This window comes from Pseudopodoces humilis, chromosome 3, assembly GCF_049639895.1.
Source record: "Pseudopodoces humilis isolate 2021_Gansu_Grassland_sample_001 chromosome 3, ASM4963989v1, whole genome shotgun sequence".
NCBI lineage: Eukaryota > Metazoa > Chordata > Aves > Passeriformes > Paridae > Pseudopodoces > Pseudopodoces humilis.
The window spans coordinates 49461997-49481401 of NC_142202.1; the positions used below are offsets into that span (position 1 = coordinate 49461997).

At 35.8% G+C, this 19405-nt stretch overlaps 1 protein-coding gene across 6 annotated transcripts in view; it reads right to left on the bottom strand.

Annotated features, from left to right (window-relative positions):
* Nucleotides 1-19405, bottom strand: part of UTRN (utrophin) — a 348412-nt gene that overhangs the window by 195208 nt on the left and 133799 nt on the right. For all 6 annotated transcript variants that reach the window (XM_014263434.2, XM_014263436.2, XM_014263435.2 and 3 more), the window contains 9 exons: nucleotides 16688-16879; nucleotides 14730-14902; nucleotides 10593-10743; nucleotides 9103-9278; nucleotides 8079-8214; nucleotides 6921-7070; nucleotides 5690-5774; nucleotides 3928-4133; nucleotides 2671-2788 (listed from right to left, as the gene is read on the bottom strand). In XM_014263434.2, the coding sequence (XP_014118909.2) occupies nucleotides 2671-2788; nucleotides 3928-4133; nucleotides 5690-5774; nucleotides 6921-7070; nucleotides 8079-8214; nucleotides 9103-9278; nucleotides 10593-10743; nucleotides 14730-14902; nucleotides 16688-16879 (1387 nt within the window). The remainder of the gene's footprint in view (nucleotides 1-2670; nucleotides 2789-3927; nucleotides 4134-5689; nucleotides 5775-6920; nucleotides 7071-8078; nucleotides 8215-9102; nucleotides 9279-10592; nucleotides 10744-14729; nucleotides 14903-16687; nucleotides 16880-19405) is intronic.

The following is a 19405-nucleotide window of genomic DNA, read 5'->3' on the forward strand; positions in this document are numbered from 1 at the left end:
CAAAGCAAACTGACCACTCCAGACCACCATCTCATGGCACCTGGACTACAATTTTGGCCAAGGGAGAATCATTCTACAAGACAGTAACAACCTGCTTTGGCAACTTAATTCCACCACAGGTCTCTACAGAATTAAGTAGATTACACACAGAACAGAGGAGTTATTGATTCCACCCCACTTTCTTCATGTGGAAGGAATTCCATTCCTCTCTCAATAAATAGTTGCATTAGATGATGGATAAGCACACTTAACCTTGAATAAACAAGGAGTGAAAAAGACAACATAAGAGCCTAGAACAAAAAGTCCATCACAAAAAGGAGTGAATCTGTCTTTAGAGAGAAATGCATGGCATCATACCTTTCCCTGGATACTTACAGACCATTAAATTAAGTGGATTACTTTTAAGTTTATAGAGGTGGAAACAGGTTTCTCTAGTACCTGTTGTGACAGTTATAGGGAACAAATTGTATCACTAAGAATGTGATAAAAAAGAATGTTGTAAAAAAGTGAATGGAAAAAAGCAAAACCAAAAAAGACTAAGCTGGATTTCTTGAATATCTCTCTACTATAATCAGAAAGAGGTACCCAGTATGTAAGACATTCAGTGTATTTATTTTAACAGTAAGTACTCAATTTTATTAGAAAATTAACACCCTTGATGCTCAAATCACTTCAACTTTCCATGAAGTAAAAATGCCAAAGGTTGCATTTAAATTGAACCAATTTAAGTATTTTTCATTTTTTTTAACCTTTTGCAATTATACAAAGCCATTGTGCTTCATCTGCTTGAGAAAAATCTCTTAACTTTAATATATTCAACAATATCCACAAAGCTCTCAAAGACTGTGGCAGCAAAGCCCACCTATCAGAGTGAATATCACTCCATCATGCTGGTGGACAACCCTAATAATTTGTGCAATATAGATTCATCCACTTCAACCCACAGGCATCTTGTGGATTAATTTTCAAACACAGAATTTGACATTTACATAGTAGTATTGCTATTATAGAACAAATTCTTATTAATGGACAGATTAACCTTACTCTCTGTACTGCTGACATATTTGTCCTTTTTTTTACCTCCAGCCAAACAGGTCAGAAAAACAGTGACATTCCTGGTAGACTTAGCATTTGGTGGGTTCAAGAGGTAAGTTCCTAAATAAAGTTGTCATGGGCACCAGTCTGATGTCACAGGCAGGACTAGAAAGAATTCCTGATGAGACTGTGTTTTCAATTCCCAGTGTCCATAAAGCAATCGGAAGGGACATTCCAGAGAAGGAAGCTCTTCTCTGTTTCTCTGCTCCTAACAATTTAAATAATTATGCTTCATCTGACAACCAGCAGTCTCACAGGAGGTTGTAGGACATTGGTATATTCTGATATATATATATATATATATATACATACTCAGTGTTTAAACTACAAGGTGCAAAAGCAGCCCTGAGCTTCACTTTTCCAAAAAGAGCAAACTTTTCTTAACAAATGTCAGTGGTTTAATAAAATCTTAATTTTTTCACATTTCATGACAGGCAGAACATCTTCACACACATCTAAAGTATCTACTGGAAGCTTAATCCATGGCACCATATACAACTTCTCTTTTCTCACCCCAGATGAACATGACCATACTCGAACTTCTACCACAGTCCTTTACTTCTTGTTCAGCTTTTCTGAAGAACCCAGAATGTTTTCTGACTGAGCCCATGTCCCCTTGTTGACTGACTCCCACAGACTATATGGTTATTATCCTGCCCCAAGTTTCCACCTCACCACTACCTCCGAGCGACTGCAAAACTAAGTTGGTTCTTTGAATCTTACTGCCCCTCCCAATGCATAGCCTGTGAACCTCAGACAGCAGATGCCACCTCATCAGACCCTCAGGAAAACCACCCATCTGTGGGCTTTCTATCTGACCACATCATCTCCATCAAGTCTAACGAACACCAAATAAATTCATGTAGATGGAGTAAAAGAAAACTGCATTAGAGAGGAGAACATAAGAAAATAGATCTTTCCATTTTTACTTCTAACTATGGTATTCCCTGCTGCATGAATTTTCTAATCTTAGCAACCAGCAAAGCTTAAGACTTCAAAAAACAGATTGCCCATTAGTTTCAAATTGTGACAATTGCACATTTCTTAGGTACCAGTAAAATAAATTTTCAAAGAGTGGGGACCTTTAAACTGAAAATTAAATTCTCAAGTACACATCAGTGACTTAAAAGCTCTACTCTCAGGCAACAATTTTCAAAATACACAGGCAAAGTCATTGTCCTCAAGTCAATACATTCACATTTTTAAATGTCCAGTGCCTCAGAGTTCAACAAAAAAGAAACATGATTAGCTCCATTTCTCAATAAATAAAATCCTCATTACTGGGTCTGTGACTGTGAAGCAATGCAAATCCTTCACAAAATATTTCAAAATCCCAGCAAAACTATTGACCTTTACACTTGAAAACATGGTCAGTCAAAAAAACAAGAAGTAACTCTTGTTTCAGGAATTTTCATTAGACTGTTTAAGTGAAAGCCACCTAACTTCCAAGTTTTCTTTTCTTTTTCAAGGAAGACAACTTAAGCTATGCTCAATCAAGAATTTAGAAAAAGACATGAAGATTTTTTTATTGCAGTGGAAACAATGTATTTGCAAACACAGGATGAAGAAACTTACTTTTTTCTGTGATCTCTGTCCTAATGTCTGAACTGGAAGTTTTATTTTTCAGATTCTGAGCCAATGTAAAAACAGAATCGAGCTGAGGGTGCCGATGGTCCATATCTGCATTGGTTATCTGTTGAGAATTAGGATATGATTTTTAAATCCAAAAAGTAGAAAATAATTAGATTCATATGTATTATTTAGGTAAAAAAATACATGTGTCTCCACAAGTATACAGCTGGTCCCATCATTACTGTAACCCTTGAATTGTCACAGTATTATAACACTGCTTTAAAGAGCTAAAATATTGTAAATAGCAGTTAAAGAAAATCCAGAGGTCAAGATTAACCTGTACAAACCACGTAGTTACCACAGTTGTTGCACAATGTTTTCCAATATCTATTTTTCACTTTTCCATAACTTATTTTTCTCCTAACCAAGCTGGCATCATTTATAAATACCAGAAGCAGCAGTGAGTGCAGGGGGAAAGTGAAGAAGAACTGGAAGGACCAGCCTATATAATGTTGCTCTATAAAACATTGTTTTCTACGTGGCAATGTACCAGAAGCCCATATTTCAAGTACTCTACAGATAAAAGAAATTGTTTCCAAAGTTACATCATGTTATTCTTCAAAATTCCAAACTATGTAAGATACAGAAACAGTTTAGCACTTGTTTAGCCTACAGCTTTTACTCTACACTTAGTTAATTGATATTAAGACAAACAAAATGAACCTCAATGTCTGCATACATCTTACTAATACTGCCCTTAGTCACGGGACAACATAGCATGAGCTATTAACAGAAATAAACATTTACATCATAAGCACTTATGTTACAACTTTTAATTGTCTTAGCATGTCTCTGGAAATCAGTTTAGTGTAACTACTGCAAACAAGACTCATTAGAAACCAGTAAAGAATGAATCAAAGGTCACCCAATAAGTAAACATGAAGCTGCTCCGAAGTCTTCTGTGTAAGTTAACTGTTACAAATCCCAAAAGATGGCAGGAGGTATTCTCCATTTTATTTGTTTTCAACAAAAAAATAACAGTGTTAACAGCTCACATAGGGATACAAAAATAAACTGGAAATTACTCTGAAGGAGAAAGAAGTTTAAGTAACAGCATTTAAAGTATAACTTTCATGTTATGCATTTAGTTGCAGTCAGGGGTTTTTTCCCCTTAAACTTATTGCTTTTAGTTTCTTTAGTGAATGTAAGAACTATTAAAATGTGAGACAATTTTCTACTAGCCTTCACAAAAACACATACTTTCATTCGTGCAATAGTCCGATTGATCTCTTCAGTGTTCCCCACAGTGACTATGTTTGACTTGAGCATCTGGTCAATCAATACCAACCAGTCAGCCAGCTCAGCTCTAGTTTTGTCCAGATCAGCAGGTGCAGAAAGTTCCAAAGCCTGCTGAGTCTGAACAGGAATTTCCAATGAAGAAGATGCTAGCACCACCTTTTGGATATCTGAAACAGAGTGTGGGGGTTCTGTTAAAGAAAAAGTAGTCATGGCCACACAAGCAGTTCTCAGAATTACAGGGGGTGGTTTTTAACTCCTATAAATATGCAACAGCATCTAAAGAGAAAGCACAGCAAAAACTGTATTTTAACAACCAGAAGCTAAGCAATGAGAAATTCCTTTTTCACCTTTAAGGCAGTTATTTTTTTTTTGCTGCATGCCAAAAAGATTCATCCAAATTATTCAGCCTAAAATCAAAATAAACAAGAGGAAAACTTGCAAAGACAAAATTACATTAAACCTAATGGAATGAAGCTAAATGTTCATTGACACTTATTAAGAATAAACCCCAATACTTTTGTTTAAGATAAACATCTAAAACTGCCTTCCTCAGTTTTCTACTATGTAGCTAAAAAGTCTTCTCTACTGTTGGCTCATAATTCACTTCAGCACAAGTGAAGCTTCTGTAACAGATGTTTCATGGACTTGGCATTACTCAACTGTCTGAGGAAGGGACAGATGCCCCCTAATTTAGTCACACCTTTCTCTCTTTTTAACCTGACACAACAAAGAAGTGAGGAATGAGCTGAATAAATACTAAGATCCACTCCAGAAGCTGTCTTCTAGTTCCAAGAAACACTAAGTTACATCAAGCTGGAGCATGAATATTTCACACTTCCCTCACACAACAAAACACAGGAGCTTTGTTTAACAAACAGGTTGTATGAAAGGAGAGCAAGCTGAATTCAAGGTTTTAAAAGGATTAAACACAAGTTGGTTTGCCTCCAATTTTATTGATGCTAAATTTAAAAAAAAAGGTTATTCACAGAAGTTTGAGTTGCAAATTGTTTCAGGCAAGGGCTGCCTTCTTTACCTAAATTTCCAAAAGGGAGACCTGGGCATTTTATTTACAATCAGTATTTTCTGAACTGCCTCAGACAACTTGAAAATATGACCAATGTCAGTGTCTGATACAAGAATATATATTTAGACAGCTTTCCCTATGAGATTCAGGAAGGTCAGTATCAAGCAGACAAGGGAGACCCATCTGCCCCCTAACTGTGCTGAAAGAAGCAGAATGGCCTTTATTTATAGGACTGCAAAAAATCCACATGCAAGAGATACTTTACAAATAATTAGCTGTATGGAAAGCTTCTAAGTGGGTCTTAATTAGTCAAAGGCATGTCCACAAATCCACAGAAAACACAATACAGAAAGTAAGCTGTCACAAACACAGCTATTTTGGTTTTTAGTCTGTACCTAGTCCTGATGAGGAAGCCTAAGCTTAATAAAAATTTCTCCATTTCAAAATTGTTAGAGGACCTCCAAAAGACTCCCCCAGTCCTGACTAGTAACATCTCTACCCAAATATACCCTCTCTCCCATAGTCATGAGAAGGCAGCCTCAAGTTCAGCATGATGCTTCTTAAACATTTAAATTTCTAAAACATTTCTTATTTATATTTGTCTAGGTTCATAAAGTTTTTTCCTTTTTTAATTACTTTTGACTGCAAACAGGATTACACTCAAGACAGTTAAGCAGAACAGAAGGACTGATGACTCACCAGGAGGCTTTGTCTTTGTAACAAGGCGGGATTGCCCAACAAATGCCTCCAACTCTCTCACTTTGTCAGGCAGTTCTCTGAACACCTACAGCCCAGCAGAGAGAAGTAAAAACAAACACAACCTATATTAATGGCAGAAAAGTAATCTCTTATTGGAACACAAAATACCATGCCTCAGATACATTTCAATTATTTTTTGGAAGGTATCCTTTAAAAAACAGTAAAAACTTCAAGAGGTGCTAAAGTGTTTTTTCAATACATCCCACTCTCACACCTAAATATTGAAGAGAAAGAAATAAATTGTTGTGGACAGGTCATTTAAATATTTTTTACTGTCTAACCACCAAACTCATTATTTGAATATATTTTGAAGAAAAAATTATACAAAGCATGATTTGTTGTCAGGCACAGAAAAGTAGAGAAATGGGGAACTAATTGAAAAAAGAAAAAGTGTTACAACTCCATTTTAGTGAAAACAAATTTGCCTATTTGCTTTTAAAAAGTTTTTAAAGGCAATGATGAAAATGTTGTGCTCAAAGCAGTAGGGGAACCCCTATTCTCAAGGCTGAGTTGGTAAAAACACATCTTTTTCTTTCCCTGAACTGTCAAAAGCCCCTTTCCTCAATAAATTCTTACCTCTATCATCCATAAAATCATCTAAAACAATTTAATTTTCTCATTTGGATCTTCAGGCTTTGCTTGAAAAAAAACTTGCTTTATTCCAACCAGCCTTGCCAATGAGCTTAATCACATGAGTTTCTAATTTATAGTAATGGTTAAGAAGAATTCTTACACTTGGTAAGATTTTGTAAGCTTTATCACAGCTTTGTTTCTTTTCCTCTTAACTGCTATAAACATTCAGCTTTGCTACATAGCAAAGATTTATTCTAACTCTCCATTTCAAGTTAATACATTACTGTTTGACTCAAACAAAATCTAGCTGATACTTTTCATCCATCTTTTAAAAAAAAGCCAATACAAAAGGAAAAAAAAAAACAAAACACAACTCACACCAGAAAAACCTAAGCTAACTGAATTTACTCAGTCTGATGGAAAAATGTCCATCAGTATTTTCATGTGTAAGTGGTTTGGGGTACATTTCCTGATCATGCCTGTATGGTTTCCAAATCATTTTATGTACATGCCACAGATACATGAAAAGGAAAACAATCATTCCAAGTATATCACTCGGTTTTCAATCTCAGGTACCCAGTGCTGGAAAAATGCACACCTTATTCCACCTCACATTGAGGGACTGCAGGCAACCTGAAAGTTTGTTTTTTTCTTGAAGATCAATATTTTCATCCAACAGCACTTCAGGTTCAGTTCTGTTCAGCCATTCCAATTTGTCACTCAGAACTTCCATTTCTTCACTTAAGACCTAAAATAGACAGAAGAGTTTGAGACTGAAATAAAATGCATGCATACTTAATTAAAGGAGGCGGAAAGCTTTCTTTTAACGCCAGTATTAGGCATTTCCCTGAATATAAACAGAAAAGTTTCTATTTTGGTTTCTATGCTTGATCTAGAAATTATTGAAGCATTTAGTACCTTTCACTTCTAGCATTTATATTAAGGTAGATGACAAAAAAAAATTACACTTTGATGACAGGCAGGAAATACTCAACTGCCATGAGTCAATTTGTTCAGGCAAACAGAACTGCAACAAGTTTACATCATTATAAAGACTTGTTCAATACTTCCCACTTAGATTTGGCCTAGAAGAGGTTGGTTGGGGTTTTGTTGGGGTTTTTTGTTGCCACTTTAAAAATTACTGATTTTTAAAAACAAGCAAGTAGATTAGTTGGACTACTCTCGTTCTTTTAGGATTTCAGAAACATTTTCTTTCGCACATTCTACAAACCAAAGATGTTTTGTTGTCAAAACTAGACACAAAATAAACAGGAAAAATACATACATATGCAAACAACTTACTTAAAATGACCTTAAAACCCTTACAAGTTTAAAAAACAGGTTAAATAAAATCTGACATGCATAAGAGATTATTACAACTGCCAGTAAATGGGACAATGGTAGTACTTACCATTTAAAGTATCAGCCTTTTTTCCTATAGGTTTTAGCAATTCTAAAGTTGACACATACACATCATCTCCAGTGAAATTCTACTTACTACATTTTATCAGTAGTATATTTCTCACTGTCTCATACACAGACACCATCTTCTGGCTACACACCAGTTACCAGCTCAACCCAACTTCATTTTGAGGTGCATCTTGCCTGTGTAAGTAATCTCACAAAATCGTCTCACACAAACATGGCATTTCTTTGGCTATTCACAATGTGAAAACTCCCTTCCTCAAAAGCCATGTCCTGATGCTTTACACAAGACACAAAGATATATACATATTTACACACTAATCAGACTTGCCTGTAATTCTTGCAAGTTTTCTTCATGGTTGAATGTAAATCTTGTGTCCAGAGCATTTTCCACATTTTCCAACCAACATCGCAGCTCATCAAGCTTTCTTCTGCACTCTATCAGCTGCTGGTTCTCTCCTTTTAGCCTTAAAAAGTGAAACAAGAAGTCCAACAGATCAATCCTACAAATCCTTCTTAATTACTTCTGATGCCTGAGTCAACTTTTTCAGTGCTTGGAGCATTTTAAAGAATTAATTTTATCATCAAAAGATTCTACCATCACCATTAAAATGCAAGATATTTGCAAATAAATACTACTGTCTTAAAACCAGGCAAATTTTAGTTCCAAAGTCATAAAACAGACTTTTAAAAGACTGCAGAAAACATTAAATGTAAGTGATAGTAATGACAACACCTTCATACCTAATCAATTTAAGGTTACAGAACTTTTCCTGAAGGTTTTAGGGACATGTATAATACTTCCACTAAATCATATAAAACTTCAATGAAATTTCTCAAACTAAATAATTAAGCAAGATCCTGTTTTATTCCTAAATATATCAGGAGATGTTAAAAAGATGTAATTAAATAAAGATCTTACTTTACAGTATTGTGGAAATTCAAGAATAATACAAGTTGTTTCAATTAGTGTATCTCTTAATGATAAAACCAAACTTAATGTAAGGTACCTTACAGCTCAGCTTCAGCCAGAGAAAGCAGCTGAGCAATTCTTCCTAAAACATCTGGCTTTATAAGAAAAATTATATTTAAAACAAAGGAAAACTGTAAGAAAAGTAGTTTTGTGGATGTTATTTTGTGAGTTGCTCTAAACAAAGACTTTCTAAGCAGTCAATTGCAGGTGGATTTATGAGAAATTTTTTCTGGAAGACAGTTCAAAACAGATCTCTGAACATTAGGAAAATTCAGATTAATGACAGTGTGCAATACAATGCACTCTCTCTCCCAGAGTCTACTAAATGAAATTCTCCTTATTGCATCTGCTCAGACATCCAAATTTTTGATTAACTTATTACCTCTGTTGTCTCTCCATGACCTCTGTTGTGATTGCTTTCCAGCGTCTATTCAATCCTGCCAGTTTCTCCTGCAGGAAGTTCCCATCTGTAGCAGACAACTTCTGTATGATCCCTTCCCCAGTTCTGTTCAATGCTGAAACATTGGTCTGATGGCTGCTGACTCCCTCTTCAAGTTCCTGTCAGAAACATAAGAGCCATACAGAATTTTATTACTGACCTAAAGTGACTTGGATCTGGTTCATGATATGCAGGATGAATCCAGGGTACATGCATATTATTTTGCTAAAAGAGGCACTTAAAACCATCTTACTGAGAAATGGATGCTGTTGATAAAGCTATTAATGTTCTGGTTTTGAATCTAATTCAATTTTCTAGCTGTCATAAGACGACACAGAATAGGCTACAAATATCACAAAGAATCACAAGAATTCATTTAAGCCACCAGTGCTGAAATCTACACTCATTCTCTTAACGTAAAGCACTTCCTAGTGGTTCTAACAGATGGTTTGACTTTTAACCACGTCTTTTCATAATCTATACTGCAAATATTTCTTTACTTTCACAGTATTTTAGCTAGGATAATTATGGCAGTGCTGCCATGGTCCCAGACACCACAGAAAAATCCATGAAGCTAAAGAAAGTCAGAAGATGTCAGATTAAATCTTCAAGCACCCCTAATGACTACAAAAATCTTACACTGTTAGCAAAAATTTCTTTGCAACTAGATTAGTAATAAGATGATTCAAGAAAGAGAAGTGAAATGCCCTAGAAGAAAACTTCAAACAGCAACAAGGATAAAACAGAAGCTGTGTCTTAGACAGAATTTACTTTTCTTTCACAACACACATCTGACACTTGGATAACTAATAGTCTCAAAAGAAAAAAAAAATCTGATCCTTAAAGTTATGCTTTCTTCTCCTTATTTAAAAGAAAGTAAAACAAAAAGACATCAGAGAACTAAATTCCAGAACCAAATCTGAAAAAAAAAATCAAACGTAAGACTCCTGCAACTGGAATATTTTCTTTTTCTAGATTGTTTATACGAAGCAGTATCTCCAAAAGACATTTGTTTACAGAAACAATTTGCTAAGTTATAAATGATCTTCACTGGGGTCCATTTTTTTAAATTATGAATCAAAAGTAAGTGAAATAATATACTGGATTTTTTATCTGATTAACATATTTTTGAAGCTGTAACAAAACTTATAAACCAACAAATTACACAAACATTTTAATTCTCAAATTATCTCAAACCAATCCATACTAAGAGTGACCATAAAACTCCATACTATAAACAGGAGTTGAGCTGTTCCCCAAGAATAAATGTGAAACTGCAGCCAAAATAGAAATGTTAAGAGTTACTGCTTTTTGAAGCGTAATTGCACAGCCTCTCTGCAAATCCATATGTCTATCTATAAAACCACAATTTTAGATTAAAATCTAGGCTTTTTCCTATGAGCTTGCTCATTTTCTGCCCGAATCCCACGTACCTGCTGATGCAGCCCAGCTGTCTGCAGCTCCAGGCTGCCATCTGGCCCACGGGCTTCGGCCAGTAACACTTCAGCCTCCGCTATCCAGTGGGAGAGATCGCTGAGATCACAGTGGAACTGCCTCCACACCTCAACCGCTCTATCAAAGCAACTGCGGGAAAACAAAGGAGTGGAAAATTATCCAAAATTTCACTTACAAGGCTAGGAATCCCACTCCAGTGAGTAGAAATTTGTCTTGCAGAACAGAAAGACTAACACACAGCCTGGTTAACCAAGTCCTAGTACTGAAGGCTACCTGGCACAGTAGCAGCTGGTGAAAGCCAACAGCACAGACTGTCATTAACTTCCAGCTGAAGGAAGAAAGGGCAGTCCTAAGCAAACTTGTTTCTATCAGTAAAAAAATAAAGATGGATTAGCTACATCAAATTGGTCTGCATAACCCTCTCCTCTTTTATCGTGAAACACTTCAGCTATCAGTGTTAAATATGAAATATGATTAATTGCTCAGATTTTTTTTCTCCTTCATAAGGAGAAACGGGGTGCTGGTGCCCAGAATTTATTAAGCAAAGGTGATTTTGATTATACAGATTACATATTTGATTATATAGTATTACTGGTGAGCACACATAAGTAGGTCGTCCAGAATTTAATCACACAATAATTTACCAGATATTTCATTGTCATCATCTTTGCAGCCTCAGATTAATGTGTTGTTTAACTTGAAGGGCAACATGTTCTAGCATGGAACAGGCAGAATAACCACAGTCAGAAAGCTGGTTTTTAATAAAATGAGTTCTGTTAACAAGCTAACAAAGTGAGAGCATGAGAAAAACATGTCAGAAAGGAACAGAGTGGCTTGCTTTCTATTTGTTGATTCTTAACCGTTCCAAACTAATAAAAACAGTCATGTTTAAAGCCCTAAGAGGCCAAGGCTGCTGTTAATCAGAGGACCCTCTATTTTGACTGAGGAACTATGTCGTTTGCAGCTCATTATTGCAAACAATTGCAAATAATCGCAACAGTATAGACTCCAGGCTTATTGCATATATATAGATGCAATCTAAAATTAGCATCATAACAAAGATATCTAAAACCAAGCTTTAAAGAGCTATCATTGCAACTGTTTTTCATTAATTAAAGTCAACAATCCCAGAGTTCTTAGATTAATTTCATCAAAATTAAATTCCATCTTACAAAAGATCCTTATTTCTTGACATATACAGGACTTATTAGTGGTTGTTATTATTATCAACCAATTCCAGTAAAGAAGTCTTAATCTCCACTTCAATTTTTCTAACCTTGTCTCCTAATTTTACCATTTCAGCACATACCTTGATTTAATACCCTAGACCAACCTGTACACTGACCCCAAATCAAAATGTCCCTTTATTTCTCACATAAATTTCAGTCCAAGCATATTGTCTCATGACAGTAACTCATTCCACATTTAATCAGAAGATACATTCTAAGCACTTAAAATAGATTAAAAGAAGGTTTTATAGGCTTCCTTAAAAATTAAAGTTTTTGAGGGAATTTTGACCACATGACTTTTTAGAATACAGAATTTTAAACTTCAGAGAACACTGAGATAGAAAGTTTTAACTTGTGCCATTTCTGTTTTGAGACTACAGCTCCATCAGTATTTTGAGCAATGAGCAAAGTTTCACTCCAGCTTTGAGTCAGATGCATGTGCTCCTGTTTCCGTACAGACTGCCTCATCTGAAAGCTAGAAGTATCAAATTCCTGTGACTACTGCACCAAAACTTGGCTATCATTTGCCTCCTCTGCAGGAATCCACTGTTTCCAAGCCACATCTCATTCCCAAGTCATCTACACTTTTAGCACTCGGAGAAAACCCACAGCGAAAGGAGCACACCCAGCAAACCAACACTGCTACAAACAGTTCAAAGCATTAAGTCCATATATACACACAAAACACACACATTTTTACTCTACAGATTCAACTCCAACTGTAGTCAACCGGTTTTAGTTGACTACTTAGAAACTTTGAAGTCTAATTCAACTTGTGCTTGGCTTCATCAGAGCATTTACCAAAGGTTTAACTACTTAGCTGGCATTCAATCACAAAATCTTTACTACCTCTTAAAACTAAGTCAATCTTTTGCCAGAGGCTTCTGATGTTGTTTCTTCTAATTTTGTCAAAACCTCCACCCACTCCAGAAATAGAAAAAAGCCAAAAATTATTAAGGAGAAAGTCATCCAGCTTATACTTAGTGCAACACTGGGAAAAGCAAGATTAAACTTGGCTAAGAAATCTCCTTTGTAAGAGAAAGGGTATAAAAATAATAATGCCATTTCAATATTGCAATTAATGATGTCTTCATTGATTGAAGAGTATGCTTCTATTAAAATTGCAGCATTTTATATATTCAAGAAGCTACATATAATTTATCTAAATTGGTAGTCCAGTAGTTGCTTTTTGTGTAAAAACAAAGCCCAATATTATTTTCATTAATATGCAGATCTTTACAAACTTTATGAAGTTCAAGATTAATGTGATTCAGCAAGGTGATTGAGGAGGCAATCTGTTGCATTTTTCTAGTTATTCATAAACATTAAACTTACTCTTTTGGTACAGTTACCTTTTTCAATAAGGTGACTGCTTAGCCCTGGCAAATTCAAGCAGTAAATTAAACTTACTTATACTTACAAAACACTAACATTAGTTAAAGCTTTTCAAGTAAGTTACAAGTGGGAAAAAAAGCGTAACTAGAGCTAAGTGCATACAATATCTATGAGGACAATAAAATAGTTACCAGTATATAAATCTGGCTGGGCACCAGATACTGAAGCAGTTGTTTCCAAGTACAGCAGGTGACCTCGAGAACCCAGCAAGAGCACAGCAAGTTGTACATAGCTGGCATCACTGTTTTCTAATTCAAGAACCCCCAGTGAAACAATATTGTCTGCTGAGTTATTAGAAATCTTGATTCTTCGCTGATCCAGGGGCCCAGAATTTCTGGAAGTCTTTATTTAGATGATACCACCAACTGATTTTTATATCCCTACACATTACATCCATACACAGTGCTCCTGAGAAAGAGTGGGAAACATCTGCTTATGTAATACACACCCTTCCTAAAAATAGCTCTTCAAAATACACTACCACATGTGTTTGATATCAGATTTCTTATGCTACAAAGCAAGTAAGGCTTAGGCATATACTTTATGTTCTACAAAACTTCTGCATCATCCATTACCTCACATCATCATTAAAAAGGAAATACCATAAAAACAAATTAACTACAGTATAAGCCTTTGCATTTAAATTGCATAGAATAATTTTCAGTCATTTAGGGTTTTTTCTTTGTGTAGCAGCAATCTCAGTGTCCACTGCTGCTTGCAGTGTAAGCATCTTCAGCTTAGTGGTAACTTTCTGTACACATACTTTGACACTTTTACAAATCCCAACTTAAAATACTTACCTAATACTCTTTTCCAAGACTGACTAAGTGGTACTGAGTTTGTTTTTCAAGATTTAAAACTGATTCAGTTAAGGTAAAAAGGTCAATGTCTCTTCTGTAAGGGGTGAGGAGAAATCAAACTTTTTGCCCAAGTGAAACTACACCTATTTGTGGCACGGAAATTCGAAATCGGCATTTCTTAAGCACTTAATTTTAGTATTCTCTTGTTTTCCTAAGAACAGAATTTTCTAATTGGGTCATTTCTCATCTTCAAGTACTTACAACAAATATTATTGACAACTGTCATAGTGTTGTATTTAAAGATCCCATTATTTCAAACTGCATCCTTCCTTCAAAAATCAAAAAAATCAGCCTCGACTTCTTCATTAAAAGATGTCCTACTCAATATTATTATTCTAGAACTTTACTTTGGGATACTTTTAAAAAACCAAAATTTTATGTTCAGTAAACAAAACCTTCTATTTCATAAAGTAGAAACAATGAGCTTCATAAAAGCAGCCAAACTTCAATTTCCATGTTAACAGTTTCAACGTTCAGTAATTCTGGAAATTATTTTGTAATACCAACATATTAAAGCTGATAACTCCCAAGCTTATCTTCATCATTAAGGTACATTTGAAAAACACTTTATATAAACATGTACATAAAGTATTTACCACATGGCCACGGAGACCAATCATGATTGACTTACCACTTACGATCATTGTACATTCTATTAATTCTGTCCCATTCTGCATTCAGCTGTGTTAGTGCATCTCCTATTTGTATTGCTTCAGGTCCAGATGCTTCCAATATAATATCAGGTTGCTTTTCATGTATTACTGCAATTTGATCCCCAAGTTTATCCAAAATATCTTTTATGTTCTGCAAGCACAGTAATGGCACAAGCCATGAGTAAAGTCAACACCAGCAGGAAATAAAAGAAAAATATAAAAAAATAATAATATTTTCAAAATTCTTTTCCAAAAATCAGCATCTACAATAAGACCATGACCACCAGCAGTTTACAGTTTAAATCAGTTTTAGCAACTGAACTAAATCACCCCCTTTAAGCATGCAGCCTTTTCAGGTTTTTATTAAAAGGATGAAATATTTCATATACATCCAATTCGTTGCTAAGGTAAAGGTAAAGACACTGTACATACTCTTTCCCTGTGTAAAAAAATGAACGACAAAATGCAATTTCATCATGTTTCATGTATCCTCCCATATGCACAGAACTGCAAAAGTATAAGGCTGCATAAAGGTTTTATATTTAAATGAAAGTTACCTAAGTAGAGTGAGGTAATTTTAAATACCATTGAACTATGTTGTGAAAATTCCTTTAAACCAGATACTGTTGTAAGACTGCCTCGGTATTCAGAAGACAAACAGTCCATGCAGACAGTGGAATTTACTTATCTTTCTGAATTTAAAACAGTAATGCTTCTAAAAATTCTATGCTCTGCTATTTGCTTTTTCTGAAAACATCCTTAGAATATACCAAAACTTCAAAATCAGATGAGGCACCTGCACCAAAATGAAGTATTTTAAACCCATCTTAACATAAACACTCCTAACTGCACTCCAGGCAGCACAGAAGCAGAGTAAGCAGGAATAAGGTAATTTCATCAACATAACAAAGGCTACCCCTTCTGTCAAAAGCTGGTACCATTCCCATATTTGGTATTATAAAATATGTAAAAACCAAACCAAAACATGAGAAATGGAAGCATGTACACAGCAGAAAGAAAAGCATGTCAGAAAAGTAGACTGGAATTCTAAAAATATTTTATAGGACTTAGATAGCAGCCGCAGAAACAGCTAATCTAGCTCTTGGTGAGAGGCAAAGGCCAGCTACACCTCAGATATGACACATGGACCCTGCAATGATTCCCAGTCCAGAGAGGTACACCTACACTGCACCATGCCATGTGTAATTCCCAACTCCAATGGATGTTTTATGAGGGAAACTGTCTCACACTTTTTTGTATGCTAACAATTAACCAGGACCCAGATTTCTCCTTATTCAGCTCATATGTGACAGCAGGGTTCAGTATTTTCAAACATAATTTCTTCATCTCCTTTTGAAAAAGGCCAGGCAGGCCCTTTACTATTTCCTCACTGTTAATCACACAGGTAAATCCACTGGCTGACAATACAAAGGGGGAGCTTAAAACAGAAAGAATATTGCTGTTTTGCTCATCAGAGCAGGTACCATCATCTTGTGGCCTTATGCAGAGCTTCATAAAAAGTCATGAATCACCCTTTCTCCTGTTCCTATTTGAGCAATTGTTTTCAGGTGATCTAAGAATCACCTGAAAATGCAGCTGCATTAAAAGGCAATCAAGCAGGAATGTAGGGAGATTTGCTTTAGCATTTCTCCAAGTGTTACGTAGCCTATGATGAAAAATACAAGTGTCTACAACAAATTAAACCTTGCTCCCTCAACCTCCCACCCAGTTTTCATGCTGCTGCTACATTTTGTATCCAGATTATGCACGGAAAAAAAAATTAGCAAACAGAACTGTCATTTTTTTAGTTTTCAGTGCATATTGATCCTGTAGATACCAAGCAAAACCATAAATAACAGCAATACAGTTTCAAAGGCGGTGGCCTTTCTGCTGTTTTCCTTCTCCACTTCGAGTATAATGCTTAGGCATGCAGTACCTTCAGTGCATCCTCCTGAGCTGAAAAATCCTCATAGATGCCAGTATTCAGCTCTGGTGCATTCAGCAGCAGTTCAACATCAGCCATGGCCAGCAAAACTTTGTTGATTTCAACCAGGTATTCAGCTGAGAAAGGCAAGGTCCTAACTCCTGTAGTAAATTGGCCTTTTAACCTCTGCTGGACAGGGATTGCCTAAAAACATGAAAATTCATTTGATATTTCAAACAACCATCAATTTTATGAAAACAAATCCTAAATTGATAAACTATATTCAGCATAATTACTTTTCTACATTAGAAGGGAAAACAAAGGCCTTTCTCACAAGTTTACATAAATTCAGAAAGCTGCAAGTCCTGCCCAGGACAGTTTATTTTACAAGTTAGAGAACAGTAGATACCATGCCTCAAAATGACTCTGTATTATTCTTGATTAAAACTCCAAGCAATGAGAAGGGTACCACTGCTTCTCTTAACTTGATCCTTACCATTTCCAGAAACAACACTTCTTGATTAAGCCTGTATCTAGTGTTACAACCCATTCTGCTTCCTTCATCACCAAGATACTGATTTACACTTATTTCCCATCCATATTCGTTTCAATAAGCATCCCCACCCACATTTTCTAACCACTTTTTAAAAATAAATTGGTGCTCCAGCAGTACTCCAATATTTTGCAGCAATAAAAGACAATTAACTCCTCCAGAGCTTGGCAATTCTTTTCTGCTCTGGCTGCAAGACTAGGCTATCTAGCCAAATACCATGTTAGCAGATAAGGAAGTAAGAACAGTAATTTAATGCAGCTTTTTCTTGGCTCAAAAATGGTGGGGGCTGTATCTGAAACATTGGGAAGACTGCTACAGGAAGCTATCCCTCTACCATGCCTGGCAAAACATTAGCAGAGGTGAAGCAGACTGACAGCAGTTTTTAGCAGAAAGCATTTCTTGTCAAACAGGATTGTGTTACCATTTCTGAAAAAAAACAAGTTCTTTAAAATCATCCAATAAAAAGAAAGCCCACTTTCAAATATTGAAGAACTCAAGCAACTTTAAATCACCATGTTGTACTTGGTGAATGAGTCAAGCAAGACAGAGGTACAGGACTGTGGGATTTACTAACAGCTAAGAACACCCTTAAGAGTGAAGAATAAATGTATGTTCATAGCAATTTCAGCCAGTGCATTTAATTTTGCAATTTGTCTGGGCTGGGTGCACACATGAAAATCTCTAGCACAGCCAACAACCAATAAGATATTTAAGTCCCACTAAGCAAACACCTGTCTGTAATCTTCCTCCTTCACATGTTTCTGAGAATTTCAAATAGGTTCCAGATAATTTGAATGACATAACAACCAGCACATGTAGTGCAAATGAAGCAAGGACTGCAGCAGAAAGGATATGTTCATATATTCACCATTCAAAAATGTTCCTAAAGATTTTCCTTGTTTTGTTTTGTAGACAGCTATGCTGTTCTGAAACTGGGAACACAGCTTTGCTTCCACAAGACCTTTACCACTAAATATGATGGCTCTCAGTCATCCATTGCACACCAAAGAAATACGATGTAAGAGCATAGCAGCATAAGTCTACTGAAAACAAGAGTTACAGAAAAGCATCACAAACTACTCAGTACTGCTTTTGATTCAGTACAGCAAGCACCACAGTTAAAAACAAGGCTTACTCCATATGCTTTAGCTACAAACCCAGCATCTTGGTCCCTGATGCTCCCCAAATGTATTTTCTTGAGGCTCTGCATATATTTTATCAGCTTCCATCAATGAAACTTGGAGCAAAAACCCAAGGATTAGACAGTGGCATGATTTCCTGTGGAAGGAGAGGGCCCCAGTTCCTAAGAAATCAGACAGTCTGTGCAACTCAAAGTACATTTTCCCTAACAATATGAAACAAGTCAAGGTAAGTGAAAAACACCAGGATGCCTTCTACAGCACAGCCATCTGCAGCATCTTCACAATGTCATTTATAAAGCCCCTTAATTGGCTTTTAATGTGTGATTATTTGAAATTACTGTTTAAAACAATTAGAATGTTGCAGAGTAATATTATTGTACAAGTTTCATACAAAGAGTTTTCACGAGTTACATGAAATCACTTTAGGGTTGTACTGGCTGTTTTTTATGTTTTAATTGAATGTTAATTGTTCTGTTAAAGTTAACGATTTTAATAAGCATTAAAAGCTTATATATATTATATAATATATATATATATTATAAACATATTTTGTAATCCCTTGCTCATGTATTGTTATTAATACATTATTAGTAAGTTTAATGATTCTTTTTTAAGTGTCTCAGTTTCAAAAGCCCCAGGGCAAATCCCCTCACCAACAGCATGCAGCACTTTGCAAAGGATTTCTAACCTGCTCCAAAGGACCTATTCCTTCACACCACCACAACTGTTCAAACCAGTGAGAGGAATGACAGGTTTGTCTTTACAAACAAGCTGTGTGTCTGCTGATAAGATGAAACTATCACTGAGAGATAACAGAAACAATGGGATGGATTCCACTGAAAGATGAAAGGGACACTGGGGAAACACCATAAAATTCCACAAGGGTTAAGAACTAAGAAGGGGACTATGCACTGGAGGGGGGGTGGGGGTATCCCAGGTATCAGGCATTCAGGGAAGTCTGTACCTCTCAAGTACCTCAGCCTATGGGGAAAGAGAGAAAGGGACATACAGCCGGGAATTGGGATAAAAGGGAGG